The sequence below is a fragment of the Patella vulgata genome, chromosome 7 (genome assembly GCF_932274485.2).
Source record: "Patella vulgata chromosome 7, xgPatVulg1.2, whole genome shotgun sequence".
NCBI lineage: Eukaryota > Metazoa > Mollusca > Gastropoda > Patellidae > Patella > Patella vulgata.
In genome coordinates this window covers 3994759-4012602 of record NC_065885.2, presented here as the reverse complement: position 1 = coordinate 4012602, position 17844 = coordinate 3994759, and the positions used below count along the sequence as shown (strand labels likewise).

Genomic DNA, 17844 nt, shown 5'->3' with positions numbered 1-17844 from the left:
TTGGCCTATTGCTTCCGGTTTTGGAAGTGTCATCCACTTGCTATATAACTCTAACATTGTGATTTACTCTACAAATTTTACTAACGCAAACTACTTCTAGACCAAAGCACATCTTTCACTTTAAAATTTGGCTCACCTCCCACCTTTCATATTGTCCAGATAAGACAGAGAGAGAGAAATTGTTTTTTTGTTTTTATTCAAATGTCTGAATGGGATTGGGGGAAAAGGCTTAGCCTATGTATAACCCCTCTCCCCTCTCTAGTGGGTTGAACTTCCACTTGACACAAACTAGGTCATTTCAGGACTAAAATATGGGTTAATTTTATTTCAATAATTCACTTTAGCAGTGGGAGGAAACCAGAGGACCCAGAGAAAACCCATGAGGTTGGACAGATGACCATGCAAGTGGTGAGTCGAAACCACGCCACTTGACTTAATGACAGACCTTGCGAATTAACGTGTACCCTTTAAACCATTAGCCCAACCAATCACGCTCTATTATCATTGAACTACCCAGCAGAACTGCCATGTAAACGTACCAAATTCTTGATGAGTCCTTCCAATTCTTTTTGTGCCATCTCAACCGATTCTTTTGTACCAATAATACTAATGGTTTCTTGATCCTTATCATTATTGGTTGGGAATATAATTCGAGCTCCAGTGCTTTCTCGTACCTATAAATATAATCATTCATAATGAAATAATCTTATTTGCAAAATGAAATGGGGTTTAACATCCTACGCCTGGGCAGTGGCACTATGGCCTGCTCTTACATCAGATTACGACTGCCAAGGGATCTTTTACGTGCACGCCACAAGTTCCAGTTGCAAGTGCATCCCGATATATCGGAAACAGGTGTTAATAATATTATAAACAAAGACTGCGGATACGCTCACTACATCTGAAGTAAACATCCCTTCGTGAATAATTATCAACAGTGAATAAGTGATATTACCTTTCTAATATTAGCACCACCACGTCCAATCAGGAATTTATGATATTGAGCTTTAGCCTGGACTTCTGCAGTAAAACCAGATAATTTCTACAATAAAAAACAAGTCAATTTGATAATTATTTCAATGAGACTAGAATCGAATGGGGATTTAGAATTTTGTTGACAGAATGGAAAAGGGATTTAGAGTCTCATCGACAGAATGGAATAGGGGTTTAGCATCTCAGCAACAGAAAGAAATAGAGGTTCTCATCAACAGAAAGAAAAAGGGGTTTAGCATCTTGTTGACAGAAAGGAATAGGGGTTTAATTATTTGTCGACAGAATGGAATAGGGGTTAAGCACCTCGTCAACAGGATGGGATAATTTAAAATTAAATGATATATCTTAGTGAATCAAATGGGCTTGTTACGAATATGAAAGTGAAATCAAATGATGCTTACCTTTTCAGAAGCCATTTCCATAAGTTGTTTCTTAGCATTTTCAACATCATCTTTTGGTCCACGGATCATTACTTTGTCACTACTGGTTCCCTCTGGTGGAAAACGAATGATAACACCACCACATTCCTCCATGATGGCTCGAATCAAACGACCTTTAGCTCCGATGATAGAATTGTGCAGATTCGAGGGAATTTCAACTGTAACCTCTTTGATGTTAGCCTGAAATATGACATTAAACAGTGAAATGAAATGGGGTTTAACATCCTACTTTTCTGTACAAATCAGCTGAATGAAGTGTGGGATACGTCATGTAATGTGATGAGGACAAGAGGTATCTTTTAGTCTTTTCAAGAGAGAAATGGGGTTTAACATCCACTTGACATAAACTATGGCATTTTTGGACTAATATATGTTTCAATTTTATTTCAATAATTCCCTTGTGCATAGGGGTCTTTAGCAGTGGGAGGAAACCGGAGGAAACCGAAAAAAACACCCACGATGTCCTTTCAAGAAGTACTGATGGTTAACGCAGAGGTTTGGCAAGAGATAAATGGCTTCATTTCGGGACTAACATATGGTTCAATTTCATTTCAATAAGGTTCTTTAGCAGTGAGAGTAAACTGCAGGATCCTGAGAAACCAACAGATTGGACAGGCGACCCTACTCTTTGTCACATACAAGCGGGGAATCGAAACCATGTCACTGGACTCAATAACAGACCTTTTGATTAAAAGCATGCATGTTAAACCATTCGGCCATCCAACCCCACAGACCCCTCGGTAACCACAGTCCCTTTTTTTTTTTTTAAATATAATTTTAAAATATCTTACCAATTCCTTCTGGATTACTTCAATCTGTGATTTGGCATTTTCAACATTTTCACGTTTGCCCGTTATCAGAATTACGTCTGAGTCACTGTTTTCACTGGGTAAATCAATTTTAGTGTCTGTCTCATCCCTAATCTAAAATCATGAATAATACAAATTCTAAACTTAATCGAAATGTGAAAATGATATGAAATACAAATTAAAATAGCAATATTGTTATATATTTATAAAAATGAATCAATCTTTGGATGGAGATGAAACAATGGTCATCTACAAACCTAAAATTTATTAAATTAAATACGTTTGTTAAGTTAGTGGGATACCAAAAAAAACATGTGTTAATACACTGTAACCTGGGTATCATTTAATCTTGTGTATCTAGCACTAATTTCTTTTACATTTGTTTAATATCAAATCTTTGTTTAAAAATTCGTAAAAATCACCCCAAATCATCTAATTTTTAAACAAAGATTTGATATTGAATAAATGTGAAAGAAATTAGTTCTATATATACAAGATTAAATGATAACCAGGTTACAGTGACAGTAAGTGATAAACAATGGATATTATTTAAGAATATTGCAAGTACTGGCACTAAAATGTGCTAGAATTTCTAAAACAACAATTGGTATGATTAACAGATGATTATTCTGCCCAATTAAACACAACACTTAGAATTGATTAGATGCCCAGCGTATAATAATTCTAGATATTTACCTTGCGGATGTTGGCACCACCTTTACCAATTATATTTTTATGGAAACCCTTGAAAATGTGCACCTCAGCCTGATAATTACTTTCTAACTGTAAGAAAGAGAATTATTTGATATTTAAATATTTAGCCTACAGTGTTACTTATAGAGAGCTATTCCATACAGAGAGTATGTTCAAAGCACCTGTGATTTAATTCTGTACAATAACAGTTCTATTCTAAGGCAACACTTAATTTAGAGTCTAAATAACTATATCTTCAATGAGCTTTCAAATGTTGATAAAGATTGTTATTTCTTTTTAGGTGGATGGAAAGCTTGTTCCAGTATACTGCTGTAGTGTATTAAAAATATCAATCACCAAAAGGTTCGAAGTTGTAGGTTGGGAATAGTAAAGATTGGTCATCTGAGCGAAGGTTTTCAAATGAATGTTATATCGTTACTCTCCAACAGAATCTAACATTCCACTTGTAAACTACTTTACACTTTTTTGTAACATTGATAATAATGCATTATCATTAACTGTCAATATCATCGTTAAATACTAACCCAAATACAAAATAAATATCATTAAATTGCTTGTAAAAATATAAATCATTATGAGCTTACTGTAAAATAACATAGGCCTGTTGGCAATGGACTACCACTTCCAGTGTCAGAGTTATTACCCTAGGCTTTGGGCCCTGGGCGAAGCCGCGTATCCTCCTAGTATATAATAAACGAAATCTATCAAACTTACTAATTCTGTGTGGTAATGTTGAAGGTATTTATAACTTCTATCCACATCGTTCTTTGGACCACGTAACGTAACAACGGCACTCTTTTTGCCTGCTTCAGGGAAAGTTATCTGCACTTGATTAAATTTATCTCGAATTTCTTTGATATTTTCACCTTTGGCCCCGATAATGGTTTTGTGGAATCTTTGCTCAATTGTAATATCTCTACTCTTTTCATTTTCCTAGAAAAAAAAACCACACAATCTTAGAAATTTATATTTTTGCAACTGGCATTAATCCACCTTCCTTATTGCAGACTTAAAAGTCACAGAACTAGCCATTTTAAAAAAAACAAATATTGTACAGAAATGAAATAGGGTTTAACATCCTACTGTGCTGCTCCAACTGGGTTAATAAGGGGAATGCTCACTAGTCCGTGGGTTCACTAGTCGGCGGGATCATTTGTCCGATCATTTGTTCACCAATATCTATAATTTGGGTAAGGGTTGGGTTAGGTGCGGACTAGTGCACGTGCAGACTAGTGAACCCATTAATAAAGATGGTAATATTGAACAGATAACTGAAATCACGTAAAGAGAAATTAAATGAGGTTTAACGGCCTACTTTTCTGCTCAATCTTCATTAATGACTACCGACTTATGCCATGGAGTGTGTGATATCTATGCGGAGTATACTCTTTATCTCGAATTCCAACTGAGACAGGTTCTTTTACATGCACACCCATGTGTACACACAACCACGTTTTTTCATTCATCAAAACGATTAGACACTGTCCCTGCAAGGCCCTCCGTACCGCATAACTGACAAGGGTAAAACGGGCCTGAACATGAGAGCAACTTTATCTGCCTATACCTAGATCTAAGCTGGGACTGCCAGGTTACTGAGCCACTGTGAGGTGCTGATGCCCGAATGTTAATAACTCTTACCATTCTTGTTGACATTTCGTGTAATTGTTTTTTAGCTTCCTCAACACCTTCTGGGTTACCTTCAATACGGATGATATTACTCTTCTCGTCATCAGATGGTATTTGGATGGATACGCCGGTGCTATTTTTAATTTTTGTAACTGAAACAAAACAATAAATATTTTATATTCTATGTTTTAATTTTCTCTATATTTATTTAAAAACAAAACATTTGTTAAATCACAGAATTTCAGGACTAACACATGGTTCAATTTCATTTCAATAATTTGCTTGCGTGTAGGGGTCTTTAGCAGTGGGAGGAAACTCAAGAAAACCCACGAGGTTTGACAATTTTATAAGGATCAACTAATTGCAGTAGGTTAATTTAATATGTGCGCGGATACTCTGGCAGATAGCGTCAAGAGAGAAAGAAATGATGTTTAACTTCCATTCGACACAAACTAGGTGATTTCGGAACAAAGTTCACAAAGCATTCTCAGATTTAAGATAAGAATTTACTCAAAATTATTCGCCTTAATTTAATTAAAATATAGAATAAATCAATAAGAAACTGTGAAAATTTTTGTGTTTCTCATAAACAGTGATTGAAAGTTCTTAACTTAAGTCTGAGAATGCTTTGTGGACTCGGGGCCTGGTTTTGTAGCCCCCCCCCCCCCGATAAACAATATACTTACTGTTTGAGCCACTCTTTCCAATAATATGTTTATGGAATTTTTGGTCCACTGTAATTTCAGCAAAAGTCATTCTGCTCTTCTGCAAAAGAGATAAAATAAATGCATTTTTCAGAAAAAATCAGATTTTCTACGACTTCAACCACACCAGAACGTACTCATGGCTATTTTTTGACAGATATGTGCGATTCAACTTTCAGATTATTGTAGTTTGCAAAGTAATCTGCAATCCCTCAAATAACGTTAAATGAGAGCACAGAAATATTTCATAGAGGAAAATTAGCATCAAGTTTCGAGTGAATCATCACATGAAACACCCAATCTGATTATAACACAGATCCTATTTCGTTTCGTTTTTTATAGTTCAAAATATCGTTTTACTTGTCTTTACTACACTAGGATCTGGAAGAGTTGTTATATTACCGGCGTTCTGGTTGAGGTGAGGGATTAGCCAATGAAATGATCTCTTACAGCGAGTTCTTGTCGTGCGATGCACAGAATTGTAGGTTATCCACTCGAAACATCAACGCTGATTGATTAATCAATGCCCGACATCATAGGGTCAAAAGCTCCTCATATGACCCCTGACGTGACCCCCCCACCCCCTACAACTTGTCAGATCTTCATGTAGTGTAGGCTGTCGAAAGTATAAAAAACAAAAGGAAATATAGATCTGTATTGTAATGAGATTGATGAAACACGATATAATCCAATGTAAGGCTACATACCAAGTCATCAACATATTTCTGTAAAGCTTTAACGGCTTCATCAACTTCTTCTGGTGGTCCTTCAATAGTTATCTTATCCTGATTCTCAACAAACTCAATATGAACCTAAAACGATAAAATACATTTAAATAACTCTTGTCACATGACCCTAAATAAACAAAATACGTTTAAATAACTCTTATCACATCCACTCAACGTAGACACCGTCATTTTTTTACTAACATATGGTACAATTTTATTTCAATAATTTGCATGTGCATAGGGTCTTTAGAAGGGGTAGGGAGGAAGAGAGAGGAGAGAGGGAGGGAGAAGTAGGGTTTAATGTCCACTCAACACAACTAGGACATTTTGGGACTAACATATGGTTCAATTTTTTTTCAATAATTCATGTATGTGGTAACCACCAGGCCATCCAACCCCCCTAAAAAATAAAATGGTGTTTAACGTCCTGCTTTTTTGCTCCGATTGCATTAAAGAGAGAAATGGGGTAGAATGTCCACTCATTTCGGGACTAACCGACTGCGTTAATGAAGACTGATATATAAGAAACATTTTGTATAATTTGTTTCCTTACCTTAGAATAATCTTCAGATATTTTCTTGATATTAGCACCTTTACGTCCGATAACGTATCTATGTAACCATGCCGGTGCCACGACATCACTAAACACAACACTGTTAGCCTGAAACATAGAAACACAATATTAGTGCTGGGTGGATATTCGTATCACGCCATACAGTGTGCTACGAGGGAAATTTTGCCCGAACAGCGGCACTACGGCCTACTCTTATATCGAATTCCAACTGCCAAGGGATCTTTTACGTGCACTCCAATGTGTACACCGGACCTCGGTTTTTCGTACCGTCCAAACGACTAGACAGCTTTCCCTGTCAGCCCCTCCGTCCTGCATCACTGACAAGGGAGAACCACGTCGGAAAATCAGGATGAACTTTCTCGGCCAATGCAGGGATCGAACAACCGACCTCCAGGCTAGCGAGCCAGCGCCTTACCCACTTAGCCACGTGGTCCCCCCATTTACCGAGAAAACAAGATAAATGAATAGTTTTTATTTTTTTGGAGTCCCTATTTAGGATACAACCATTACATCCTTTGGCTAATGAAGATCTTAATTCTTACAATATTTTCATTCCATTCAGTCGTTGTTGTTTGTATTTCAGAGGAGAGCCTAAAAACGCTCCCCTCAATCAACAAATTGAAAAAATCGCTCCGCTCAAAAAACTTAGAAATTAAGGAGATAAGATATGTGCATGGGAAATGGTTCTAAGATCATTTTAACTGCATGTAATGGGGTCATTCCTGGTTTCATAAATGATAATAAACCCCCAATGACTATGTAAAGGAAAAAACTCCCCTCGGCCGACATTCAGGTGGGCAGCAGGTGATCGAGAGTGATCGCTCGCCTTAAAAAACAATGACTGTCAATTATTCATATAATAATAATAATAATATGTCCATTTATATAGCATCAAATGCACAAATCGTAATCATAGCGCATACAAATATACCAAAGTCATTTGGCTCTATGTTGTTTTTTTTGTCAATTTCTGTTGTGAGTTTTGAAAAGACGAGTTTTTAATCGAGATTTGAAGATTGATAAAGAAGTCAGAAAATATAGACATACCTTTGAGTAAACCATAGTTAAAGCAGGACCAAGTTTTTCCTGTTCACCACGTAATGTTATAGTCTCCGAGGTACTGTCACTAGGAGGGACTTCCACCGACACACCGGTGGCCCCCAAGATTTCATGGAGGCCAGCAGCACGTGGGCCAATAATATATTTATGTTGCGATTTTCGAACTTCAACTGAGACTGTTTGGCACTTCTTTTTCTGTGAAAAAAAAAACACATCAATATTTAGGTTAAATTTGTAAATGAAATGAGGTTTTAGGTCCTAGTTTTCTGCACCAATAAAATTGGGATGTAAATTTAAACAACGCAAACTATACTTATGAAAGATATTTTGTCATGTAACAAGAAATGAAGAGAAATAAAATGGGGTTTAACATCCTACTGTTCTGCTCCGACTTGGCTAATGAAGACATACAGTGTGCTATGAGGTAAATTTTGCCCGGACAGCTCGCTACAGCCTACTCATATCGAATTCCAACTGCCAAGGGATCTTTTACGTGCACGTCATTGTGTACATAGGATCTCGTTTGTTTTGTTTTTTGTCCCATCTGAACAACTAGACAACTGTCCTTGTCAGGCCCTCCAACCCTCAGAAATGACACATAGCCCAAAACAAAGTGTGTAAGTTAGGTTGCTGAGGGTACAAAAACATGATCTAAATTGATCAATGGGCATACCATGGGCATGACATCGGTATACACAAATTTATATTCAAATACTTACCTTTTCTTCGTAAATTTTCATGAGCGTATCTTTGCATTTCATGACGCCATCTTTTTCGCCGGAGACAACAATTTCATCCTTCATGACGCTGGGAGGAGGGACATTAATTTTAGCGTTAGTTTCTTCCATTAAGGTTTTGATAATCTGATTATTCGGTCCACAGACGAAGGGGTGGAAAACTTTCAGAATGGGCAGACGTTCGAATCCTAGCTTGGCCTGTAAATAGATCATTGAAAACATATAAATATATATTTCTAAATTAAATCTAAATACATGTATATTTTTAAATTAAATCAAAATATGGCTGAACCGTTCAATATATATAATATTGGAGACATCCGATGCCATTGAGTGTTGATTATGGTCTGGATCAGTTCATTAATGTCCAATTAATAATTTAGAAAACATTGCAAGTCTAAAGAGAGAGAAATGGGGTTTAACGTCAACACGACACAAACTATGTCATTTTGGGACTAACACATGGTTCAATTTTATTTCAATATGTCGCTTGCGCTTAGGGGTCTTTATCCGTGGGAGGAAACCCGCGAGGTTGGACAGGTGACCCTACACCTTGTCACATAGCCTAAAGAAAGACCTGCAGCTCTTGCATAATGTACGTTTAAGTCTGAGAATGCTTCGTGAACTCGTGGCAAGTTCTTGTATTATGCAACCATCTTCGGTTTCAGAAAGAGTCTAAAGATCTTGTATAAGGCAACAATCAATAATAAAAGACAAGCAGAACTCACCTGTTCAGCAGAAATAAGCTGAATTTCATGTTTAGCTTTATCTATTCCTTCTTTAGGTCCAACAATCTTGATTGAATCCGAATTCTCGTCGGGTCGGGGGATGTTAATTTTTGTTGCAGTGCTCAGTTCAAGTTCCTGTAGTTTCTTACCACTTTTTCCAAGTATATAACGATGATGCTCTTTCGGGATGCTGACGATCGTGTTAGCCTGACGAAAAACAATAAAAACAAGCGTTAGTCTGACGAAACAATAACCACATCGATAACATACGAATGAGTTTCTAACGACCAAATTTAACAAGATTCATTAAATGTATGTCTGATACCACTTTTCATTTGGTGATTTCTAACATCCAAATTCAACAACGGGATGTAAAATCCTACTTTTCTGCTGCATACGAGCTAATGCTAATGAAGATGAGCATATGTCATGCATAATGCTTTAAAAGACATTTTGCCTTGTTGGCTAGAGTTTACTCTTATTTTAAAGTCCAACTGTCAAGGGTTCTTTTACATACATGCAGATGCGAACTCGGGGAGGGGGGGCTCCAGATTAGGGAGATTTCCAAACAACTAGACGCTGTTCCATCCTGCAACACTGAAATTCCCGGCCAGCACTGGGATCAATCCTGGAACCTACAAGTTATCGAGCCAGCGTGTTAACCATTAAGCCACTGCGACTCCAAAACTACAGAGAGATAGATAGAAATGGGTTTAACGCCCACTCGACACAAACTAGGTCATTTCAGGACTAACATATGGTTTAATTTTATTGCAATAATTCGCTTGCGCGTAGGGGTCTTTAGCTGTGGGAGGAAACCGGAGGACCCAGAGAAAACCCACGAGGTTGGACAGGCGACCCTACTCCTCGTCACGTACAGGCCTTATGATACAGCGCGCACATGCTAACCATTCGCCCCCCCCCCCCAAACTAAAGAACTTGAACCCTCGAACTACTGGTTATGCTACTCGTGACCAATAGAAACCAGAATGAAAAATCCCTGAGTTCTTCTCGACCTTTTTGAATATCTAATTTACCTGTGTTTGAAGTCTGGTCATGACTTCTCTTCTTGCTCTCATAACGGCATCCCCTTTACCATGTACAACCACTGTTAAAGACTGATCTTTAGCCATACTAATTTCAATAGAAACACCTGCAACAAATATCACACATACTTAAACATACAGTATATAACATTTACTTAAAGGGACAATAACACTCTTGCTGGCTTGACAGCTCCAGAAAATAAAAAATAGTCTTATTCTAAGTAGCCTACTAGATGTGTTAGTGTCCTACCTGTTGTGTAAATTATCCATTAAATCCTATTTTACTTGTCCAGAGGGTTCAAAAATATTTTTAAATCCAAGTCACATATGAAAAGCTTTACGTCAGGCTTTTCAAATCATTTAGTTGAATTTTTCCAATTTTTAAAATTAGGTGTGTTAAAATGAAATTTGTATCATCAATTAATTGGAATATTGTAAAATAGTACAATTTGTTGACCAGAATAAAGATTGGGACATATTATTCAGTTACAACAAGAGCAAGTGGTATTGAGCCTTTAAAAGGGTTGACCTTGCTACAATAGTTTAAAAATAGATAATGAAATAGGAATATATTGAACATTTCTAGTCAAATTACTTTAATCTGAGCTGGGTTAAGAATGTTTGAAGTATACACTGTAACCCAGGTATCGTTTAATCTTGTGTACCTAGCACTAATTTCTTTCAGTCGTTTAATGTCCAATCTTTGTTTAAAAATTCATAAAAACTGTTTAAAATTACCATAAATCATTTAATTTGTACATGTGTCCAGTTTAAAGCTGACAGATTAATTTTGTTAATGTGTGTCCAATATACAATTATTTAATTTCCTGATGACTGTTCAAAAATTAATCATTATACATCATTAATCAATTGGGTTGTTTATTTTTTAACAATGATTGAGAAATTAAACACTTGTAAATTGGACACTCATTATCAAAATTGAATGGTCAGCTTTAAACTGGACAGAAGTACAAATTGAACGATTTATGGTGATTTTAAACAGTTTTTACAAATTTTTAAACAAAGATTCGATATTAAACGAATGTGAAAGAAATTAGTGCTAGATACACAAGATTAAACGATACCTGGGTTACAGTGATAGCATCTCGACGTTCATAGCTACAGATGTTATGATAATAAACAAAGTCTTGATAATCTATTTTTAAATAAAATCAATTTTTGTGAGAAAGTGCCATTGTACACCACAGTAGCTGAAGAATTTACTATTGTCTAAGAATAAGTTACTCAGAAGACTGAAAATAGTCCACACTCCTACCAGTGTCAAACTGTGGTGAGTAAAGGTACGAATATTCACAAACCTGTTTTGGACATAATGTCCTTGCATATTTTAGTCTGCTCCGTTTCATCACCAAATAATCGATCGTCCATTTCCTTGAACCTTCTTTCTTCTAAGGGAACAGAGAAAACCTACAAGCCAAGAAATTTTTTAACTTGATGATCATCCCTAAAACATTGATTCTCATGAAAAATTTTAGAAACTGAAAACGCTGATCGGCAATATCGAATTTTTCAAGACAACTTAATCAAAGCCAAATGTACCCATATTAAAAACAAAACAAAAACATCTCTGAGTAGAAAGTCCCCCCCCCCCCCCTGGATTTAATACGGTCAAATGAAAAGACCTAGGCAAAAATTATAGGGGACAATATCCCTTTTATATCTTCGTAAACCCTGAATGGAATTGAAACTTTTTTGATAAGTATTTTTTTTTTTTAGAGATTCTACTTCCACAATTTTGTAGTAAGCAAGCAATTGTCCAATCCCTAAAATGATATCCAGGGACATTGAATTACCTCTCGTCTATTTCGTTCAGACCATTCAATTGACAAGCTGTTCAACTCAAAGTAAGTTTCTTACCATCGCATCTTGTACTGGGAATAATTGGGATACATTTTAAACGACTCAGTGCTAGACTAATTTAAAAATAAAATTGTAAATCTCTATAGAGATGGGTAGTATTGTTCTTCTTCAGGGTAAAGAGATTTTTGTTGTTATTCGTGGTGTTTAGGGATTGGAGTACAGTTGAAGTCTCATGTGATCTCCACCCTCTTTGTATCAAGCTGCCATTTAATTTAGTCGTAATTACCTGTGTACACTTAATTGAGCGGACAGTTGGGTGTTTCCACGCTCCTGTTTGGGATTGCCATGCACCTTGTTGTTGAACATTTGAAACATCTCGGGCAGCTTCTAGGGCCGGAAAAGCATCATTGTAAGTCTGGGGCTCGTAAGCCTCATCCTCTACACTGTGGACTACCTCAGAGTTCGTAGCCATGTCCTTGCTCATATTTCAGTAGACAGATCCGAGTCGAACAGTACACCTGTAATATACAACCAAAATCATATTTATTATTACCAAAAAGCCAAAAATTTGCTTATGCTAGGTTTGCACTGCCGTGCGATGTGCTACGATAGGATTGTCCCCAATTAGTACACAATCTGGTATGTGCAGTTACTTTCGGATACGTTTCGATACGATCAACACGATTGCTACGACTGACCTCAAAATATAACATCTGATAGGATCACCATGATTACTCCACAATTAAAACCACGATTTCAATCATAGCACGAATCATGATAGTGGAAACCTATCTTGAGAAATGAAATTGAATGTCCTAGTAGTCCTACCTTTCTGCTACATCGAGGCTAATGAAGACAGGTATGCGCCATGCAGTGCGTTGTGAGGGAAAATTTGCCTGCCTGAACTTAAACCACTAATAAGTGGAACAAAGCAAGAAATCACAATGAAACCTTTCGGCTGCAATAAGGATCAAATCCAGGTCCTTCAGATTAGCAAGATCATATTTTTGATCTACATCTTAGGGTTGATTTGATATTTGTTTATTTGGTGCAATGTCTATTTTCTGTCTTGTCCGCAGGTTTATCTTGTAGATTTTTTTGTTTTACGTGTAGTGCGGTCCTCCTGCACTTACTATTAAGTTACATTTAATAGCAAGTGCAGGACCGCACTACACGCAAAACAAAATCTACAAGACAGAATATAGACATTGCAAAAAATAAATATCAAATCAATTGATAGGATACGGGGGCCAGCCGTAACCGTAAGATGTAAACTCATGTCTGGAAAGATTACAAGTCTCACGCCAGAATTTCAACAGAACGGCGTTTTCAGCAAAGATAAGGGTAGAGAGACCTCCTGTTTATGTACCTGGAGGTACATGTAGCATACACCAGATGTGAGACTTCGAGTGATACTGAACTGACATTAGTATTAAGTCAAGTCCCAACTCATTGACATTAACACCAAGTCTTCAAAAGACTCAAGCCTTGTTTAAGTCGCCAGTTCATCATATGTGTCTGCAATTCATTATGAATAAGGCAAGTTGGCGACCTGAGTTATCACAGCAGCAAAGTCTGAGTCAAGATAAATATTTCAAGACAAGTCGCACGTCCGAGTCGTGTGAATCGAGTAACCGACTCTGGCATACACATGAAAAGTGCTGTATTCTAGTGTTAGGATTAGCAATCAATGAAGATGGGTGGCGAATTACTCCTCGTCTGCCTCTGACATATTCACGTTGTACAAATAATGTACAAAAAAACAAATGGGTTACCTGTCCCATGTTATGCATGTAAGAAATTATCATGGGAAACGGATATCTTAAGGGAAAAAACAGAAATATTGCAGTAAATTTTAATTAAAAATGGTTAATTTGGTGTGGAAAGCTCGTGGATCTAGTTCATAATATAAAATTGTATCTAAAATTCATATCCATCGCCGTATAAGAGAGAAGCTTTATCAACTTGATGGCTATACAATAACAGCTGTCAGTGACAAAGTGTCGACTTTCTTCAACTTTAAGTCTTGAGGAATTTTCTGAACCTAAGAAATCTTTCGATATTTCATCAACAACATCATAGAACCGTTGTGAATACTGTTTAAAATAATTAGAATATTTACAATTAATCATCATTGAGAGATATCAAGGGGAAAGTTGTACTAGGTACGACTTGGAACGAAGTGAAAACTTGGTCCACGTAGGACCTCTCAATTCGGGCATAACCGGCTAATCTGTAGACGTGTCGTTTTCAACTTGACAAAACTTATAATCTTACCGTACTGCGTCCGTAATGTCCGTCCTAAAAGAGATTTTCTTGGTTATGAGTCTCCAATGTGTCTGGGTTGGTATCTGCAAGAAAAAAAGCGACTGTCAGTAGAAATTATTAACTTTGTTTTATCAAGGTACATCTAAAATACAGACCATCACTTACCAACCACGTAACAGAAGGAGCACTTCACAAGTCAGACCTTGACTAGCAAGCTTGCGCGTAGGGATACAAGTATTCTGTATAATACGGCTTATTTGATTGGTTGAAAACGGACACTTGCTGACGAAAACAGTTATATTGGCCAATGGTGATGGAAGGAATGGGGTCACACCATGGTGTAAACAATATGTTCTGACACATCGTCCCCTTTTTTATTCCATCATGTTTAAAGGCAAAAAGATATACATCAAATAATAACAGTAATTTTAGATCAAATTTTAATCCTTTTTAAAATACAGATAAACACATTAGTAGTTATACATGGGACTATTTTGTATCAAATTTTACTGAGTTCAAAGTTCAAAGTTTCCAATAAAATACTCTGACGTCACTGCCCACGTGTGAAAATAAATTCAGTCAGATAACACCATATGGTTTGTTTATGGAACGATCAATTTGTGTTATTGAGAACAATTTCTCAAAACTAATTGAAATAAAATGTATTAATTTCAGCCCACCGGCTATTTGAAATATTGACCATAATGGTTTTGTACGATAACGAACATTTGCAGTAACATGAGCGGGGCTGGGGGAGTTGGCCTAAACAAGCAATGGAATGAAAATGAAGCATAAAAAAAATTAAAAAATCAGTGTGTGTGTTTGCCCTGATTTAATTCACCCCTTTCTGGATCTATGCTAAGATTAAATCAGTTATTTCCATTGTGTAAATTTTTTTACCCAGGACATACAGCAATTCGTGTATTATGTATACCACCGATAATTTTCTTGGTTCAATTCAGTTAGAATTATTATTATTATATTATAGAAAAACTACAAAACTTTCTCAATCTCATTTCTACTTTTAAAACCGTTTAAGATAATATAAAAATTTTTTTATTTTATTGATAAACGAGATTGTTTCCAATTCAGTAAAACTGCCGAGTCTTTCTTTCGCACACTTCAAAAAAAAATCAGAAAATCATTTGTACGGATTTTGTGTGATAATCTATAAAAAAAATAAGAGTTGCCCCCCTTCAACTGCTTTACTATTGATTGGCATTTGGCTATTTTTGTTTTCCACAGAGAGAAATGGGGTTTAACATCTGACACAAACTAGGTCATTTTGGGACTAACACATGGTTCAATTTTATTTCAATAATTTGTTTGCGTGGTACGGGTCTTTAGCAGTAAGAAGACCCATAGAAAACCCACAAGGTTGGACAGGCGCCCCCCCCCCCCCCCCCGAAAAAAAAGTTGTCGACCATATATAATTTAATTTTTATATAGCTCTAAAATAGGCCTACCTACTGTAGACTGTGCCCCCCCCCCCCCCCTAAAAACTTCACTGGCCCTCCGCAGCCAGCAAGCTGGCTATGGGCCTCCTGCAGACGACCTTGCTCCTTGTCTCGTTGAAGCGGGGAATCGAAACCACGCCAGTTGACTCAATGACAGCAAGACCTTATGATGCAGCACACACATGCTAACCATTCAGCCATCCACTGCCCCTATGACACTTGGATCCCTCCCGTTACAATAATTGCTGCATATGCCAACCATATATATATAATGACAAATATGGCGTAGGTCTAGCACAATTATTAAACAGCGATGTGATGGTCCACAGAAAATAACGACGGGCTACTTAATTTAGACTAATTACCTCTTTAATTGGCATTTAGTAATTGAATAGTAACACAAAACATTACCTGTGGTTCACGACATGTTACATATCAACTCAAGTTTTCCACACAGCAAAATTTCTTAGGATGATGTACATATCCCTGCCCCCCCCACCCATCCACCATCTAATGATATTAATATTGGGATTTTGTGCCCCTACAGGATCTGGTTCTCAAGAAAATCAGCATTCACCACATCCCTGAAAATCAGAGAGAGAGAGAAATGGGGTTTAACGTCCACTCGACACAAATAGATCATTTCGGGACTAACATATGGTTTAATTTTCTTATTTCAATAATTCGCTTGCGCATAGGGGTCTTTAGCAGTGGGAGGAAACCGGAGGACCCGGAGAAAACCCACGAGGTTGGACAGGCGACCCTACTCCTTGTCATGTACAACTGGGGAATTGAAACCCCGCCAGTTGACTCAATGACAGACTGTATGATACAGCGCGCGCGTGCTAACCATTCGGCCACCCCCCACCCACCCACCCCCGAAAATCAGTGGTCGCCAGATCCCTGCAAATCAGCGGTCACCAGATCCCTAAAAATCAAAGGTCACCAGATCCCTGAATCAACGGTCTCACCACATCCCTGTAAATGTAGAGTGGGGTATGGGTATGTAATAGTTCTAGTAACTTGAAAATATTAAAGCTACTAACATACAAATAACCTGGGTAGATGAGACTGATGGATTAATGTTGCATTTGGCGAAGGCAGCACATCAAGCCATGATGCTCCTAATGTTTCACACGGTAAGGTGTGTATTTTATTTGACACAAATTCTCACCATTTGTCCGCTTAATCAGATTTCAGAAATGAAATGAAATGGGGTTTAACGTCCTATTGTTTTGCTCCGAACTGGACTAATGAAGACAGGCATACGCCATAAAGTGTGCTATGAGGGAAATTTTGCCCTGACAGCAGCACTACAGCCTACTCTTATATCGAATTCCAACTGCCAAGGGATCTTTTACGTGCACGCCAATGTGTACACGGGACCTCGGTTTTTCGTCCCATCCAAACGACTAGACAGCTTTCCTTGTCAGCTCCTCCGTCCTGCATCACTGACAAGGGAGAACCACGCCGGAAAATCTGGATGAACTTTCTTGGCCAATGCAGGGATCGAACACCCGACCTCCAGGCTAGCGAGCCAGCTAATCAGATTTCAGGTAAACGAATTCTATGATATGGGGTATAACATCTTACTTATGCGCAGACAGAGCTAATGAAGACGAGCATGTGCCTTGTACTGTGTTATGGGGGAAATATTTCCCGTACAGTGGCATTACAGCCTACTCGTATTTCAAATCCACCCGACAGGGCTTCTTACACGTGCATGCCAACTTGTACATAGAACCATGTTTTTTTATCCCATCCGAACAACTATCCTGAGTAACTTTATCAGCCAACACCAGGATGGACCCCAGGATCCCCTGGTTGGCGACCCAGAACTATATTCAGCCAAACACGTAAAGAGAGAGAAAAAACGTCCACACAACACAAACTAGGTCATTTCGGGACTAACATATGGTTCAATTTTATTTCAATAATTCGCTTGCGCACAGGGGTCTAACTGGGGTTGGACAGGCGACCCTACTCCTTGTCACGTACAACCGGAGGAATCGAAACCTTGCAGTTGACTCAATGACAGACCTTATGATACAACGCCAACTCGCTAACCATGTAAAAGACATTTTGTGAATGACTTCATTACAATTATATTGGTCCAAAAGGCAAAATATTACAACAAAAA

The 17844-nt window shown here is 37.5% G+C and overlaps 1 protein-coding gene across 1 annotated transcript; it reads right to left on the bottom strand.

Annotated features, from left to right (window-relative positions):
- Nucleotides 1-509: 509 nt before the first annotated feature.
- Nucleotides 510-14482, bottom strand: LOC126828122 (vigilin). Its single transcript, XM_056102211.1, has 18 exons — nucleotides 14413-14482; nucleotides 14257-14330; nucleotides 12266-12497; nucleotides 11478-11586; nucleotides 10150-10265; nucleotides 9113-9319; nucleotides 8367-8582; nucleotides 7636-7842; nucleotides 6568-6675; nucleotides 5994-6098; nucleotides 5269-5347; nucleotides 4595-4734; nucleotides 3671-3889; nucleotides 2939-3025; nucleotides 2225-2356; nucleotides 1395-1613; nucleotides 956-1042; nucleotides 510-674 (listed from the first exon to the last, which is right to left on the bottom strand). The coding sequence occupies exons 3-18, from the start codon at nucleotides 12461-12463 to the stop codon at nucleotides 510-512; spliced, it is 2394 nt and encodes a 797-aa protein (XP_055958186.1). The 5' UTR covers nucleotides 12464-12497; nucleotides 14257-14330; nucleotides 14413-14482.
- Between the last annotated feature and the right edge of the window lie 3362 nt (nucleotides 14483-17844).